We start from the raw sequence: 17,284 nt of genomic DNA on the forward strand, positions 1-17,284 counted from the left end.
ATAAAAGTTAAAAAATAAAATGAAAACATGCAACCCTTCTGCCTCAGCCTTCCAAGTAGCTGAAACTAAAGGTGTATACACCATGCACAGTCAAAAATGCCTTTTAAAATGTATTTTCATTTTAAAGACTTTACAAATACAATGCCATTGTAATCCTAAAGCCTAAATAGTTTTATTTTCAGCTCAGATGGAAACAACCAAGTAACAAACACTACTCACAATTCTACTAATACTGAAGTTTGAGTTGGCATTGGTCAGTTGTTTTTTGTTTGTTTGTTTTCCAGAATGCTCAATCCTTGTTTTGAATGAAGACATGGAAGTAATTTTCTGAGAAATGAATTGTAGGAAAACAGAAATATTGCACAGAATTGGAACAAAACAATTTTTCCCCATCATTCTATAGAATTGCTCTGAAGTTAAAAAACAAAACAAAACAAAAACCTCCCAACTTTCTAAAAAATACATTTAACAAAAGCTGCACAGAGATTAAACACATATCACTTTAAGAAACTAAGCATTATTTAAAATGTTTTTAAATCTCTATCCCTTTTGTGTGTGTGGTGGTAGAGGGTGTGTGTGTGTGTGTGTGTGTGTGTGTGTGTGTGTGTGTGTGTCTGGAAATCCTATCACTCTTATCTAAAGAAAACAGGCCACCCATCTGCTTCTCCTTCCCTCCTCCCTGCCCCAACTCCTCTCAAAGTTAGGATTTATATAGCCCTGGCAGTCCTGGAACCCCTTGGTGTAGACAGTGCTAGCTTCAAACTCAAGAGATCCTTTGGTCTGTGCCTCCCAAGTGCTGGGATTAAATGTGTACACCCATCACATGCCCAGCTACCTTCCATTTGTCAAACCACTTTTCCTCTGTCCCACTAGATTAAAATATATCTTTTCTTTTACCCCCCCCCCCAAAAAAAAAAAAATCCTGTTACTGAAGAGACAACCATAGAGGATAGAGATGGGGGATACCTAACATTACCAGCATCCCACCAAAAATGTCTTACATATTTAAGATATGGAATGACCTTCAAAAGGTCATCGTCAGCACTAACTACAAATTGTGCTAAAAATATAGTAAAGCTTAGTGATCACTACAGTATAGACGCCTTTACATTTAATCCACAAATCCCCACGAAGCAGACATTGCTATTATTTTATTTTACATTGTTTTTAAAGTTGAAAAACAGAAAGGTGAATTAATTTGTCCATGGTTACAAAACTAAGCGGTAGCCTTAGGATGTGGGGACTCTAGTAGATAAAGCTCGAAAACAGGCTTTGAAAACGCCACACAACGATCCAGCACGGTGGGTCGTTTTGACACGGCTCACTGTGCAACAGCCACATTCCTTTCTTTTGGAGCCTGCTCAGAATGTGGAGGGACCGGTTAGTGACTGGGGGCTGGAATCTCACTACAAAAAAACAATCTCCCTGTACCTCCTTTTACCTGACAGCTATTACCGAGGTTCTAAGTCTCTAGGAGGCTGGAATGCAAATAGACTTTGCAAACACTCAAGGCATAGTATTGCTTTGGATCGAAAATGTTGCCTGTTTGCACAGCCTAGCTGAGACTCCAGGAGCCTAGAAGAACAAACACCAGCCCTTTGGGGGGCCTTGTGAAAATCCCAGGAGGGCAGGTTCGGTCTGATAACGAGCCTTAGGCCCTGGCCTCTGGAATCCTGGGACTGTAATGGGGCGGAGACAGATTGTCACTAGAGTGACTTAAGTCCGCATAGACCTCACAGCAGAGGTTTTCGGTCAAGTTGACACCTCCAGGGAGGGCGTGAGGGAGGCGGGGTCCATCGCCAGCTCAGTCAAGGAGAGACAGCGTTGGTGCTTCTCCTTCCGGGGGTGATGCCTAGCCCCGCGGGAAAACGCAGAAAAGGGCCCTTGCCGCTTTAAGTGACTCAGGAAGTAAAAGGAGGCCGCTGACGACGAGGGGCAAGTGGAACCGGGGCGGCGCGGGCCCGCAGCGGCCGCGATCTCGGCTGGGCAACGGAGGCCGAGCTGCGCGGCGGGCGCGGGGGCCGACGGGGCGCGGGCGGCCGCGCCGGAAGTGGCGCGGGAGGGACCGGGCGCGGCGCGGCGCAGAGCCGAGAGGCCGAGTCGGGCGCCAGGTCCAGCGCTGTCGGCTGGCCCGGGCTCTCGGGTGTCACTAGCTGCGGACGCGGCGCGGCCGTGCGGGGCGGGCGGGCGGTGACTCCTCGGGGACGAGGGCCTGCGTGAGGAGGCCCCGCGGCGAAGGCGAAGGCGGAGAGCACGCAAGCCGCTAGGCCTCGGCCGCGTCCCTGCAGCCACATGGCCTCCGGAGTGGGCGCGGCCTGCGAGGAGCTGCCTCCCGACGGCACGTGTGACGAGTGCGAACCCGACGAGGCGCCCGGAGCGGAGGAGGTGTGCCGCGACTGCGGTTTCTGTTACTGCCGCCGCCACGCCGACGCGCACCGCCAGAAGTTCCTCAGCCACCGCCTGACCGAGTACGTCCATGGCGCCCAGGCCTGGGCCCCGCCAGCCCCCGGGGAGGACACGGTCCCCGAAGACGTCGAGGCCAAAGAGGAGCCCGAGGGGGAAGTAGAGAGCGAGGTGGGTGAAGAAGAGAGCGAGTCGGAGGAAGACAGCGAGTCGGAAGAGGAGAGCGAGACCGAGGAAGACAGTGAGGATGAGAGCGACGAGGAGAGTGAAGAAGACAGCGAGGAAGAGATGGAGGATGAGCAGGAAAGTGAGGCGGAGGAAGACAACCAAGAAGGAGAATCTGAGGCAGAAGGGGAAACTGAGGCAGAAAGCGAATTTGACCCCGAAATAGAGATGGAAGCGGAGAGGGTGGCCAAGAGGAAGTGTCCGGACCATGGGTTGGATTTAAGCACCTATTGCCAGGAAGATAGGCAGCTCATCTGTGTCCTGTGTCCCGTCATTGGGGCCCACCGGGGCCACCAGCTGTCCACGCTAGATGAAGCCTTCGAAGAACTGAGAGTGAGTATTGAGCATGTCTTAGGGGACCAGGACCCCCACCTCCAGTTTCAACCCAGGGTAGCTATGACCACATTCATTTTCATGTCTCTCAAACGAATCGCCTTGTTTGGAGCAGTGCCTAGTCTACCATTTTGGTTGAAATTGTCAAGTTGGCGATTCTTATCTGAGAAAATACAAATAAACAGAAAAATCTTGGGTATAATTTGTGAAAATTTGCAGATCACTTCTCCCTGGATCCCAGATAAAGCCTTCCTTGAGAATTGTGACCTTATTTAGGCTACTTTTCACATCATCACCCTTGTTAGGATCAATATTTTGACTTGGGGCTCTTGCTATGGCAGCTCTGCCCACCTGAAAACGTGGGAAACCATGACTTTTGACAAAACCAAGTAGCTGGTTCCTCTGGTGAAAAGACTCCGAAGGTGGTGATACAGATGATGACTTGATGTGTGCCTTGAGTTGCCTTTGGTTCTTTGTTTCTGAGACTTAGTAGGAAGTATAGTTGGAAGGTGAAATTGATGTTGGGACAGAGGTTTTCATGTCCACTGTCTAGACTTTGATGTATTTATCTTGGATCTGGTTTAGGTCAGCAGTAGACATTTTGTGAATATTTGTTGATTGCATTTGGGTTGACAGCTACAGGGAATAGAAGAGTTTTTCTGTGTTCATTAGGAAATGAGTGTTGGTAAGCATCTTATTATAGCTTTTCTTTTCCTAAGCAGTCTTTAAACTGCTGGCTTCAAAATAACTAATATTTTGATAATGAAAATACTCCATATTGATATTTCCCGTATTCCTATTTTTATTATGTGAAATACACATTCAGTAGTGTACTAAATATGTAGATATATATAACTACAAATCCATACTTATGAGACCTCCATCCAGATCAGAAATAGTTATTAGTGCCTATTATTACTAATTGTATATTAGTAATTATTACTATTATTAGTAGTATTGCTAATTACTATTACTTATTAGTAATATTGACACTCTTCATAACTCTAGTTATAATTGTGTCTTTGGTTGCCATTTTCTTGACTTTTGGGCTAATTTTCTTGGTTATCTTTATGTGTTTACAGCATTTGTATGCATTTCTAAACTTGACATTATAGCTTTTACTTTATTGACATAGTTACTTGAATTTGGTTCTTTTTTTAAAGACATTTTTGAGAGTCATCCATTGACTATGAGATTTATTTTTCATTGGTATATTGAATTACATTTTATAGATAGGACAAAAGTTACTGTGTAGATGAAATTTTGACTTGTTTCCAGGTAATGGAATTTCTTGCTTTTATAAACAGTTATTTAGGTAGGTGGCTCATAAAATGCAGGAGAATCAGAGTTCATTGTCAACCTCAGTTTCATAGTGAGTTTGAAGCCAGCCTATCATGTGAGATTCCTTTCTCAAAAACAAAATGACACACCTCCTCAGTGCAGGTGTAAGTATTCCTGATACCAGTTGTTGTACATTTAATTGCAAATAGTACTCAATGTTGCCATCTGCCTTCCAAGTGGTTGTTTTAGTTTGCATAACTATGAAGACATTTCTTGTTGTCCTGAGTCTTCACCACTACTTGGTATTAACAATATTTTTTATTTTTCCCAGTGTGGTGATTATGTAATAAATGGTGTCATATTGTGGTTTGAATTGCATTCCTTTGGTTTTTAAGTGTCTTTTGTATTTCCTCTTTTGTAATGTACCATTAGATCAAAAGAGCAGACTCAAGTGTTAGGTTATCTTTTTTTTTTCTCACTAATGTACAGGAGTATTTATCTATATACAGTTTGTTTATTGTTTATATCTATTTCAAATATCTCTGTTTCATGGTTTTTCTTTTCCTTTTCTAATATATTAATAATAGCACAAAGCACTGCCTACACAGCAGGTCAGTACGTATTTATCAGAAGTTGATAAAGCTGTAGGTAAAGGGGATGGCTTGGTATCTAGTCAGAATTGCCTTTAAGTGGTCTGTGGAAAGGTTCTGCAAGGCCTCGGCCTTGGGAATTTTGCTTCAGGATCAACTTGAGAGTGACTTTTGTGTTGTTCAGTATGGGATGCAGCTTATTTTCATATACTACTTCCTGTTGGCTGTTTGGATAGCTATAACCTGGGACTAAACTGTTGGGTGAGGGGAATGAGCACCCATGTTCATGGAACTCTCTGATATGTTCATGGACCTCTCTGAATAGAAGGCAGAGTAGAGTCAAAGAACAAAGCTTAGGTTCTGGTATGTAGGGTAGAGATGAGAAATACAAAAGCCTGGCTCAGGGAGGCAGATCTTATGGGAGGAAGGTAGATAGGGAGATAGATTATAATAGACACGAGACAACATTATGAGTGGGGAAATAAAACTGGTATTTTCTAAATGGTTTTGCGTTTTTGTGGGTTTGAGTATTTAGAAGAGAGGTATGCTAACAGTTGCTTCTTGGCTGTTTGAGTAAAATCAAGTGTAGAGGAGAGTTAAAAACAGTGTGACATCATGTGTGAGTTTAGAGAATGAAAGTGGTTTTAGCCAGAGGCAGGACTAGGAGTGGTTTATTGGAGATAGTGGTATTTGAGGCTTTGAAAGATGGGAGGGATTTAATAGGTAGGTATGGTGTTCGATAAACCTCTGTGTTCCCATAACAACAGTCTGTATGCATTTGTTGTATCACAAATTATTGGGTATTATGTCAGTGTTAGATCTGTTCCTCTATGTTATAAACTCTTAGAAGTCTAGTAGTGGTCAGACTGAAGGGGAGGAGGTCCTCCCCTATCAGTGGACTTGGGAAGGGGCAGGGAGGAGATGAGGGAGGGAGGGTGGGATTGGGAGGGAATGAGGGAGCGGGATACAGCTGGGATACAGAGTTAAAATGTAACTAATAATAAAAATTAAAAAATAAAAAAAGAACTCTAGTAGTATATGTTAGTCATCATTTTACTCCCAGCATGAAGCACAGGGCCTATTGGTTAATAGATACATAATGCTATGTGTGCTATGAAATATAATGTATGCTATGAAATATAATAATTTTATCTAATTCCAGGCATTGCTAAAGAAGGGATAGAGATTGTATTGTAGTGTATCTGTATTTATATTGGGACCAAGTTCAACTATACATAAAGTAGTAGAAGCAGTAATTGGCAACAGTTCATACAGCATGGATGCTTATTTCTCCCTTGTATAAAGTCTTAATGAAAGCAGTCTAGGATTAGAGGAAGCATGGAGTTTTATCTTGGCTCTTGCCAGCTCCTCTCTGATATTTTTCTTATAAACTGAGATGGCCACTGAAAGTCTAGCCAGCACTTCTAACTTCTAAGATAACAGACATAGAAGTGAAAGACATACCCGTCTATATTAAGGCATCTGTCCAGAAGTAAGTGTTCCTGCTTAGATTTCATGGGATAGAAATTAATCCCATGGTTTATGAAGAGAGACTGGGAAATAATTTCTCCAGGTTACATTATGACAAGCTAAAAGGTGACATTCTGTTACTATGGAAGAATAGTATAGGGAATGTTGAAGTTTTTGCACTGGTAATCTTTACAGTCCCAGCTGTGCCGTGTTGGATAATTTAGCTTCTCTGAGGCTTGGTTTCTTAATATGGCATACCTGTTTTTTTTTTTTTTTTGGGGGGGGGGGTGGGTCGGCTATGGTAGATAGAAACAACCTCATACATAGAGCCTAGAACAATGCTTATGATCTTACAAGCTCTCAGAAGCTGATGGCTCTTATTACTGTAGAAAGCTATCTGAGGCTCTCTTTATTTCTAGTCCAGTTCCAGGCAAGTTAATCTGTCAGCCGTAGATGTTCTGGACACTAAGCTTTCTTTGGGTGAAAACCTGTTCAGCCCCCTCTCCTTCTGTTCTTTCTGCCTGTTCTACTCTGCTTAGTCCACAGGCTACTGAAAACTTGTCTTCAGAGAAGAGGCTCCTGTATATTTCAGTGTCCTGCCGGTGCATTAGTTACCCAAAACACAGCTGCTGGGTCTATTTTAGATTTACAGGTTTGGCTGGTTGTCCTCTTTAGATTTTGTTTTATAGTCTTTAACTGTGGAAAGTTTTCACAAAAGTTAACGGGTGATGGAAACAATTTATTCTTTACTTCTGGGTAGAAAATAGCCTTGGTTACTCTAATAGATAGTTATGTAGAAAAGTCTCTGTAGCTACTCCTATTCTTTCAGGACTTAGGGTGTTTGTTTGTTTGTTTGTTTAAGACAAGGGATTCCTGGCTGTCCTGGAACTCACTCTGTAGACCAGGCTATTTTCAAACTTCAGAGGTCCACCTGCCTCGGCCTCCCATATGCTAGGATTAAAAGTATGCGTCAACTGGCAGTACTTTAGGTCTTCATGAACACTGGCAGGGCATAAGGTGTGTTGAATTGCAGATTCTGATGCAATATTTTTGAAGAGTAAAAATGCTAACCTTTGTCTGGGGTTGTAAAATTAAGAGATAAAAGTTTGTTAAAATTTGAGACTATTGTACAGATAAGGGTAAAAGAAAGTAATAGCTGCCATTTATTGAGCAGTTTGAATTCATTTTATATGTTTTTCCACTTGGTTCTCAGCTATGCTGCCATGATTCCCATTCTACAGATGCAGGAACAGATGTTCAAAGAGGTTGAATTTTGCAGGGTCACCCAATGTCAGTGCAGAATCACAGTTTTTGCCACAAAGAGAATAAGAATTTATTCCGGAGCCCAGTATATGAATGACCATTGCCCAGGAACACAGATACAGGTTATTCTAAATACCTTATTCAACATAGTAACAGTTTCATGAAGTTTTTATAGTAACAGAACAAAGAAAGTCATAAAAATCCATGGTGGGAGCATCAGGTACAGCAAAGTGGGGAAGTTGCCGCTGTAGACCTCAGGTGCTATTTGATAATACTCTTAGCTTTTGGATTCCCAGAAATTAGAGTTTGTACATTCCAAAAAAAGATCTTGCCTGATAATCACAAGGGTGCTAGTTCAAACACAAAGGTGGGCAACAAGTAGCTATTTAAGGGGTTAAAGATAGTACAAAATAACTTGGCTTCAGACTAGCAACATTTTAATTCTTCAGAGTCACAGTTCTAATGAGTCATCAGCCTTGTAGAATATTTAACAGAGGTGGGGTTTTAGTGTTATTGTTTGGCTGTTTGTTTGTTTTCTGGTAACTTTATTTCACAGTAGTAAAAGAGATTTGAATTCAGTTCTGACACCAGAATGCATATTCTTCCTATTGCTTTGTTTCCTTTTTTTCAGAGCAGGGTTTCTTTGTGTAGCCTTGGCTGTCCTGGACTTGCTTTGTAGACCAGGCTGGCCTTGAATTCAGAGATCTCCCTGCCTTTGCTTCCCAGAGTGCTGGGATTACCAGCATGCATCACTGAGCCTGGCTCTTCCTATTGCTTTTAGTCTGTGTATATTCTCTGTTATTCTTTCTTTCATTTATGCTTTTTACATTTCATAGAAACATTCTCCTGTTGACTGGTGTCTGCAGGGATGTACTTCATACATAAATACTTTCGAACGACTTTTCTCATCCCTCTGAAAGATCCTATTCTGGAGAATAGTTTGTTGTAACAAGTGGCTTTCTTAATTTTCTTTCTCTTCAGTTCATTAGTTTGTTATCTGATATTTAGTTGTCATTGTGTATTGAGTTAGTGAAATCGCAATGACAACAAAAATGTGTGGAGAAGTTCCTGTGTCCTACCATCTGAATTGTAAACTTCATACAAGCTTGTCATTTAACTTTTTCTATAATTTTATGAGATAAATTATTAAGCTGTATTTGTGTTATTTGAATGGCCTTATGTTTTTTTCTTTTGATTTCTTCATTCATCCAACATATATTTATTGAAACCCTTAAATTGTCCAGGTGAAAAGTTTATTTTGAAATGTTTTAGCTGTCAATTTCTTTATTTTTGACTTTTTAAAATAGGGTCTTTTTATGTAGTCTGTGCTGGTCTGGTACTTGATATGTAGCTCAGGCTAAACTCAAACTTGTAGCAATCCTCTTGTCTTAGGCTTCCAAGTGCTGAGATTGACTATAGGTGTGTTGCCAGCATGCATGCCCAGTTTAGCTGTCAATTAAAAATGTAGGAAGAGGTACAGTTTTCCAAAATTCTTTTAGGGGGTTCATGAGCAAAAGAGCCTCTCATGTACCTGAGCAAGTCAGATTTTCACTGTACATAGTGTACTTCCAACTAGTCACTGAAACTAAAATGTCCTTTGACAGAAGATAGCACAGTAAATAATGGAATGATTATAATTAAATGCCATAAATTGACTTGAAAATTAATAAACCAGAGCTATGAATAAATCTCAAAACATTGTTTGAAAAGTAGGCAACTGGTAGAAATACATGTATTACCTGGTAACGCTTAACATTTTTTAAAAAATCTAGAAAAAATAATTTCCATTTGGAATATTTTTGCCAGTAGGAAACTAAGTAATTCTAAGTCCCTGATGGCACTGAACTATATTCTGTGAACAAAACATACTAAGCAAAGTTTAGTAATAAATGATATTTTAAATAATGCTCAATTTCATAATAAACACACTAGAGATGGAGACAGAGAATAGGTAGGATGAGAAAAGAGGAAGGCTGTTGATGGGTCAGAAAATCATCAGAAATAGTGGCCTTGAAACAGGTCCATAGAAACTACTTTTGCTAAACAGTACTGACTCCTTACTTGGGCCCACAGGCATCGAAAAGTAGGGTGAAAGCCTGGCATCTGCCTTCATTCTGTGCTGTGGCCATTGGAGAGAGATAAGTTATTGTCCTCAGCCTTTCTTCTTAAGTCATCTTGACTTTTGAGAAGAGCAAAACTTCAAAGGACAGACCACCATGCAGATGAAGACCAGTATTCATGAGGGCCAGGCTGCACCCTCAGCTATTAATAGATTGATTGTTTAACAACTTAACAGACTACATGTATGACCTGAGCTGAGAAAATTAATAATGGACAGGACCACACCTTAGCTAGGATTACTTAATTTAACCTACAATTCATGTCAATATCCTGAAGACAGATTTGGGGTCAGTAAACCTTTACTATTGTTCCTCTTCCAAATATGGCAACATTGAATAAATCTCTTTCTCTGCTTTTTGTGTTGACTTGTCTTTTTAATTAATTGGTGTTTTGGGAATGAGTAGCCCTACTCTACTGCTCTAACGTCTCAGTTATAGCTAGAGCCAGTCATGGGAGGATCTGAGGGCTGAAGTAGTTCAAGTAGAGGGAATGAGTATAAAGGCCATAGGATGAAACAGACTTTCTGAGACAGCTGAAAGAATGACTGGACTATAAGAAATAAGGGCAGGCTTGGGGTGGTGGTGAGGAGTAAAAAGGTCAAATTACCAAGTAGGTCATTATAAACATTTTGGGTTTTCTTCCAAATGACTATGTTCTGCTTAAGCAAGGGAATAAGTCTGATTTGTGGTTTTTTGGGTTTTGTTTGTTTGTTTGGTTGGTTGGATTTTTTTTTTTTTGTTGTTTTGTTTTGTTTTCAAGACAGGGTTTCTCTGTAGCCTTGGTTCTCCTGGACTGGCTTTGTAGACTAGGCTGGCCTCCAGCTCACAGAGATTCCTCTGCCTCTGCCTCCTTGAGTGCTAGAATTAAAGGTATGAGCCACCACTCCTGGATTGATTTGTGTTCTTAAGACTTTACTTAGCTTGCATGGTGGTGTACACCTTTAATTCTACACATGGGAAATTGGGGCAGGAGGATGGCAAGAAAGTTCCTATATCATGAGGCCCTATCTCAAAAACAAAAACAAGAGCAAAGCAAACAAGTAAAAACCCAACCTCATAAACTATAACAAACTTGATGTAGTTTCTATATGGAAAATGGACCACAGGATAACAAGAGTGTTATTAGTATTACCACTTGCCCAGTAGATAGTGTAGATAATGGTAGAGAACATACAGATTTAACCTACACTTCAGAGTTAGGTTTAAAACAGCTGAGGGACTAGAGAGATAGCTAGGCTGTTAAGAATGCTTACTGCTCTTCTCGAAGACCAGAGTTCAGTTCCCAGTGTTGAATGGCTCAGAACTGCCTATATCTCCATCTCTAGGAGATCCAACACTCACTTCAGAACTCAATGGCATCTGCATCCATGTGGCATACGTATACATGTACACAGAGATACATAAATCAAAACTAAAATTCAAAAACAATAGTAATATCAAAAACCACTTGGTAATGGATTTCAGATCCAAGAATGATTTTGAGTCTGAAGAACCAAAGATGGTTGCTCAGCATGGGAGTAGGTTTCAAGTTGGAAAGTAAATAAAATGCAGAATGTGGCAAAGATTTTTACTTTATGGGACGGTGATATTAGTTCTTTATTTCATTTCTTGTAAACAAAAATGCTTAATATTATATTTTTAAAATAGCATGGAAAGTCATTGGTTTCATTATGGCGCTTTCACATGCACTTTGTTTTTGTTGAGTCTTAGCCTCAGTTCCCCTCGTTCCTTCTGCTATCCCCTTTCGTTCTTCCTGTTGGTCTTTTTCCTTCTCCCAGTAACCTTCATTCCATTTTCATGGCACATGTATTCTGTTCTTCTTCACATCTCCTCTTCTAGCCATGGTTCTAGTTTCATAATGTATACATCTCCTACATAAACTTCTCAAAAATTAAAGAAAAAAAAACTTTTAAAAGTTCTAGGACCCACATATGAGAAGACATGCATTGTCTTTCTGAGTCTAGGTTGTTATGATTAGTATAATAAGCTCCAGCCAGGCATGTGTGGTGGCAGATGCCTGTAATCCTAGGACTCAGGGAGGCAGAGGCAGGTGAATCTCTGTGAGTTCTGTTCTGCAAGGAGAGTCCAGAACAGCCAAGGCTACACAGATAAACTCTGTCTGGAAAAAAAAAAAATTCTAGTTCCATTCATTTTCCTGCAAATATCATGATTTTAATTTTCATTATGGATGAATAAAAATCCACTGGTATATGCACCACATTTTCTGTACAAGAACATGGATGAATAGTTATTTATAGGAACATGGACAATTTCAGAGACCACTCCACTGAAGAAAATGCCTATTGTCACCATTAACTGCTGTTGATCTAGGGAGGGATGAGGCCTAGTAAAGCCTTTCCCGCTCCACAATGTGGACCAGTCTTGTACAGATAATCACAACTACTAAGCATTTTAATTGTGTCATGCCTGGAAGACAGCATTCCACAGTATTTCACCCAGTTCTTCTAGTCTTACATCCTTTCAGTGTCCTCTTGCACAGTGTTCTGTGAACCTTGGAGTGAATGATAGACACATCTCACTGAGGAGGGCTAAGCATTCAGAAATCATTTATTCTTAGGATTTCGACTCATCTCTGTAGTAACTTGCCCACTACAAACAGAAGCTTCTCTGACCAAAGCTGACAGCATCACTAACCTATGAGCATAAGCGTAAATATTTATAATGCAAGTTGATGGACACATCATGTCCATTTAGTAAAATGGTGATGCTGATGCTGTAGCTTCTCCACTGGGGCCCATGACCTCCCTGCCCGTGGGCTTTTAGCCAGGTTTCAATATCAGACACGAATTTCCTTTTGTGGATAAATTCCAAACAGAAAAGAATTGATTACCCCTAAAAAAGTTGTGACATTGTTCCACTTGTGTACACATATCTACCTGGAACTTCACAGGATCCATAGCTGAGTAAAACTGTTAAAAACTTTTCCTGTAGCAGCTTGCGTGGAACCTTCTAGCACCATGAAAGCTAGTCAGCAGGGAGAAACTTTCAGCTCAGCTCCTGCTTGATTTTTCTATAGACTGCAATCAAAGTATGTGGTATCTTCAGTATTATGGTCTTATCAAATAGTCGTGGGGTGAAAATGTGGTGCATATACCAGTGGATTTTTATTCATCCATAATGAAAAATAAAATCCTGATATTTGCAGAAAAATGAATGGAACTAGAATTTTTTTCCCCCAGCAATAGCCAATAAGCCTTATTGTTTTCAGGGTGTGTGTGTGGGGGGCTTTCCTGGCTAATCACTCAAAGGAAAATTGCCCACCTTTACAACTGGGATTTTTATTTACTAACTTTAGGGTTTCTGGAAGTGGACTTATCCACCCTCTGAGTCTTCTTTTCAAACTTAAAAAAAAAGGTTTTAGTATGTTTAAGCTTTAGTACAGTAAAGTATGTTGATCATATTTCCCCTCATACCCTCCCTTTTTCTAACTCTCCTCTCATTGGTCCTTTTGTCCCGTTAGCTTTATTTCTACTTTCAAGTCACACACACACATCTAAGAACCCAAATAAGAGACAACATGTTCTGTTTAACATTTTTGCCGTTGTTTTAATTGGCTTGATATGATTATCTTTAGTGCTGTCATTTTCCTGCAAATGCAGTAACTTCATTTTTCTTGTTGACTGAAATAGTTTCATTGTGTGTACGTATATACTATATTTTTCTTTTTCATTCCTCTGTTTATATTAGTTCCATAAATTAGCTGTTGTGAATGGTGTTACATTAACATCTATGTTTGTATCTTCAGACTAGGCTGGTCTCCAACTCAGAGATTCACCTGCCTCTGCCTGCTTAGTGCTGGGATTAAAGGTTTGTGCCACCACTTCCTGGTTTGTTTTTGTTTGTTTGTTTGTGTTTTGGTTTTGAGACTTGGTCTTACTATGTAGCCCTGGCTGGGAACTCACTGTGTAAACCAGGCTGGCCTTGAACTCACAGAAGTCCACCCGCCACTGCTTCCTAAGTGCTGGGATTAAAGGTGTACTACCACACTTGTCTCCACTGTCACCTGCCTCCTATATATCTTGAAGTGTGTTTGCTGTTTTCCTTCAGGTCCTAGAGGAAAGCTCCTAAACTCTTAAGAGCTTCAGCATTTCAGATTTTGGATAAGGTCTTTGATTTATTGCCAGTTGATTTTTGTGTAGGAAAAGAAACATGAATCTACTTTCATTCTTCTTCAGGAGGGTGCCATGGTGTCTTTACCTGTTGTGTATTTGGCAACTTTGTCAAAAATTAGGGGACCAGGGGCTGGAGAGATGACTCAGAGGTTTAAGAGCACTGGCTGTTCTTCCAAAGGCCCCGAGTTCAATTCCCAGCAACCACATGGTGGCTCAAAACCATCAAAATAAGATCTAAGGCCCTCTTCTGGTGTGTAGGCATACATGGAGACAGAATACTGTATAAATAATATGTGAATAAAAAATAGGGAACCATAGTATCTTGGTCATGGGTCCTATTCTGTTGTTCTACATTTCTCTTCTGTACCAGTACCATAAAGTTTTATCACTATGATTCTGTAATATAATCTGTGATTAAATATTCTGACCATTCCAGCACTAAATTTTTTTTTTTTCTGTTTATTTTGGCTATTCAGGCTCTTATTCATAATGTTTTTTTTCAATCGAATGCCATTTGTTATGTTAAATATGTAGAATACTTTTTGGTGATATTATTTTAATATCTTGAACATGAGAGTGTTTTCCATTATCTAGAATCTTCAGTTTCTTTCTTCTTCTTCTTCTTTTTTTTTTTTTTTTTTTTTTTAGTGTCTTTAAGCTTTCATTTATAGAGGTCTTTTAATTCTGTGGTTTGACTTATTCCCAAGATTTTGTTTTATTTTTAAGCTATTACAAATGGAATGTTTTTCCTGATTTGTTCATCAGAAGTTTGTTGCTACATAGAATTTTGTTTTTATCTTTATATCCCATTTGTTTGCTGAAGGAACTTACTAAACCTGAAAATTTCCTTGTAGAGGTTTTAGGGTCTTTTAAGTATATGGTTATATCATCTGCAAATAGGAATCTGACTTTTCCTTTTCTTTTGTACAACCCCATTGTGGTTTTTTGTTGTTGTTGCTATTATGTTTTCCCCTTTACATGTTTTGAACCAACCTTACATCCCTAGGATGAAACCAACTTTATTATGATATATGATGATCTTAGTGTTTTCTTGAATTTGGTTCTCAAGTATTTTGTTGACAACATTTGCATCTTTAGTTTTATATAATTGTTGTTTTGTCTTTAGTTTTGGTGTCAGGATAATGCAGGCTTCAAAAGGCAAATCATAAAGGTATTTTTTAAAAAAAGGAATGAGATGTTAGAGCAGCCTCTTTCTGGGTCACCAAAATTTGAGACTGCCATTCTGTGCCTGGGTTAGGTAGGGTAAGTTGAGCCTGAAGACTTTTGTCAGATGATTTAGGCTGGTGCTGAGCCTGAACAGGACAAGACTCTCAGTCTTCACTTAGGAGTGTCTTTTTGTGTGTCAAAGGCTTCTGCTGTCCATGGTTAGCCCTATAGCTCATGGGCTGGGCATGTTCTTCAAACTGGATACTTCCCACACTCTAAAGTTCTATCTGAGATAGATTTGGGGGGGATGTACTTCCAAAAGCAAGTGACATTTGGAATTTCCCCAGTGCTTCCTTAGTACTGGCTACTGTCAGATTAAAACATCCTTATCATCATGGTGGATAAGAAATAACTAAGTATGAGTAACTTTGAACATCATTTCTTTCTTCTGATATATTTGTCAATCATTTTACATATTTGTTCATATCCTTTGTTCAGATTTTTGGGGGCTTACTTGGGTTTTTCGTACTAGTTTATAGAAATTCCTTAAACATTTTTCATGTATTGTTGATATTAATCTCTTCTGTTGTACATTTTATGAATCTTCTTCATTTTCATCTTTCTTTTCCTGGTTTTGTCCCTGATTGGTTCTGTGAGCTGGGAGGCATAACCATTTTTATACACTGTAAAGTGTGAATATAAAATCTCTGGTTATTGTTTTACTGTGAACTGCTAGTGAAGGGCTGTTTAAGACCTTTGGGTTCCTCATTTGATTCATACTAGCTTTTTTTTTTTTTTTTTAATAGCTGAAACATGAGAATACAGCACTTTTAAGGGTATTGAGGGATATCAGAAAAAGAGCATGTGAAAGAGTGTTGGAGCTCTGCCTGAGAGATGGGAGTCATTTTGTCCTTTAGTTTTACTGTGACTTGTCCCTAGGAACCTACTTTTTTGAAGATTGATCAGATTCTGAGCTCTACGTGTCACAGCACAGCACTTACTTATTTTGAACTCTTTAGGTGGAGGAAAGCAAGGTATGCTCATGCTGACCTTGGGTGCGTTATGGGATGGAGGTAACATGTAAGGAAAAGCCCTCTTCTCTAGCCATGTTATTGCTCCACGATGACGTGGTAGAATCTCTTCATTTATGGGACTAGATATTTACAAGGTTAGAATTTTCTGCCTTTGTGTCCTCGTCTAGTTCTCAGAACAAAGAATTCAGAGGAACCTATACATTGGGGGACATATGGCAGTGTGTGTGCATATGTATGTATAAAAACCAGTCCTGGTTGTCTTTTAATTAAAGGCTGACCCCAGCAAACAATTAACAGAAACATGACACAAATTGGGGGTACTTATACTCAGATTCACCCGTAGACCCAAACAACCTCTTGTCCTTTGCCCTATGTTTTTGACGCTCCTTCCTTTGACCATTCCTGTCCCCTTATAGACTGCTTTCCAAAAACCCTGACAAAATGTCTTGAGCCTGCTACCAGGGCCTCTAGAGCCTATCTGTGTGAAGATGGATCAGGCCAATGAATTCTGCCTATGATATGTATCTATCCCTAGGTCACAGGTGTGGCTATAGAGACTGGGAATGTGTTTGCAGAGCTTGCCTACTTGATTGAACACCTATGCGTAAGGCTTCTGAGAGGACAGGGAAGAAATAAATGGGTATGGGGAATACAGAGGCTGTGGGTGGAATGAACTTGAACCAGGATCTTCCTTTTGTAGTTTTGAATCAATTTTAAAACTTGTTAGAGACAGATCTGCCCTAAAGATACTTCAATTTTTATTGGGTGTGGGGAGTGGTTAATTAGGGAAGCTTTTTTTTCCCATACTTGTTCTAAGGCTGACCGTAGCAGGCTTAATATAAAGCACAGTTGCTGTTTGAGGATAACTGAGTTGGCCGGAGAGGCAGAGTGTCTGATTTCCTGAAGGGAGGCTCTCTCAGGTGTTGTTCTGTGTCTCCAACCAGGTAGGAGATGCTTCTGATGCTTTGTGAACACGAGGAAGAATTCTACTGGCAAAATGCATTTTTAGGAAAAGGCAAAGGGTTTCTTCAACTCTATTCTAGCAAGGCACAGCTGCCTTCAGTCTGTCTGCTGCTTAGGGATTCTTTCTTTATTCTTTGTTTTTTGAAGGCATTTAAGACATGGTTTGGTTTCTGTTTTCTGTAGCCAGGAGGCAAGTCATAATCCATCAGGGCTCTTGCTGAATAGCTTAAAATGGGTGCTGGCAGCTGAGAAAAGTGTGTGTGTGTGTGTGTGTGTGTGTGTGTGTGTGTGTGTGTGTGTGT

At 40.1% G+C, this 17,284-nt stretch overlaps 1 protein-coding gene across 1 annotated transcript in view; it reads left to right on the forward strand.

The window, feature by feature from the left end:
• Positions 1–1,798: 1,798 nt before the first annotated feature.
• Trim44 (tripartite motif containing 44) overlaps positions 1,799–17,284 on the forward strand; it is a 109,263-nt gene continuing 93,777 nt past the window's right edge. Inside the window, exon 1 of the mRNA XM_055599792.1 lies at positions 1,799–2,961. Within this exon, the coding sequence (XP_055455767.1) occupies positions 2,293–2,961 (669 nt within the window). The 5' untranslated portion in view covers positions 1,799–2,292. The remainder of the gene's footprint in view (positions 2,962–17,284) is intronic.

Source organism: Psammomys obesus, unplaced genomic scaffold, assembly GCF_907164565.1.
Source record: "Psammomys obesus unplaced genomic scaffold, mPsaObe1.curated_primary_1811, whole genome shotgun sequence".
Classification (NCBI taxonomy): domain Eukaryota; kingdom Metazoa; phylum Chordata; class Mammalia; order Rodentia; family Muridae; genus Psammomys; species Psammomys obesus.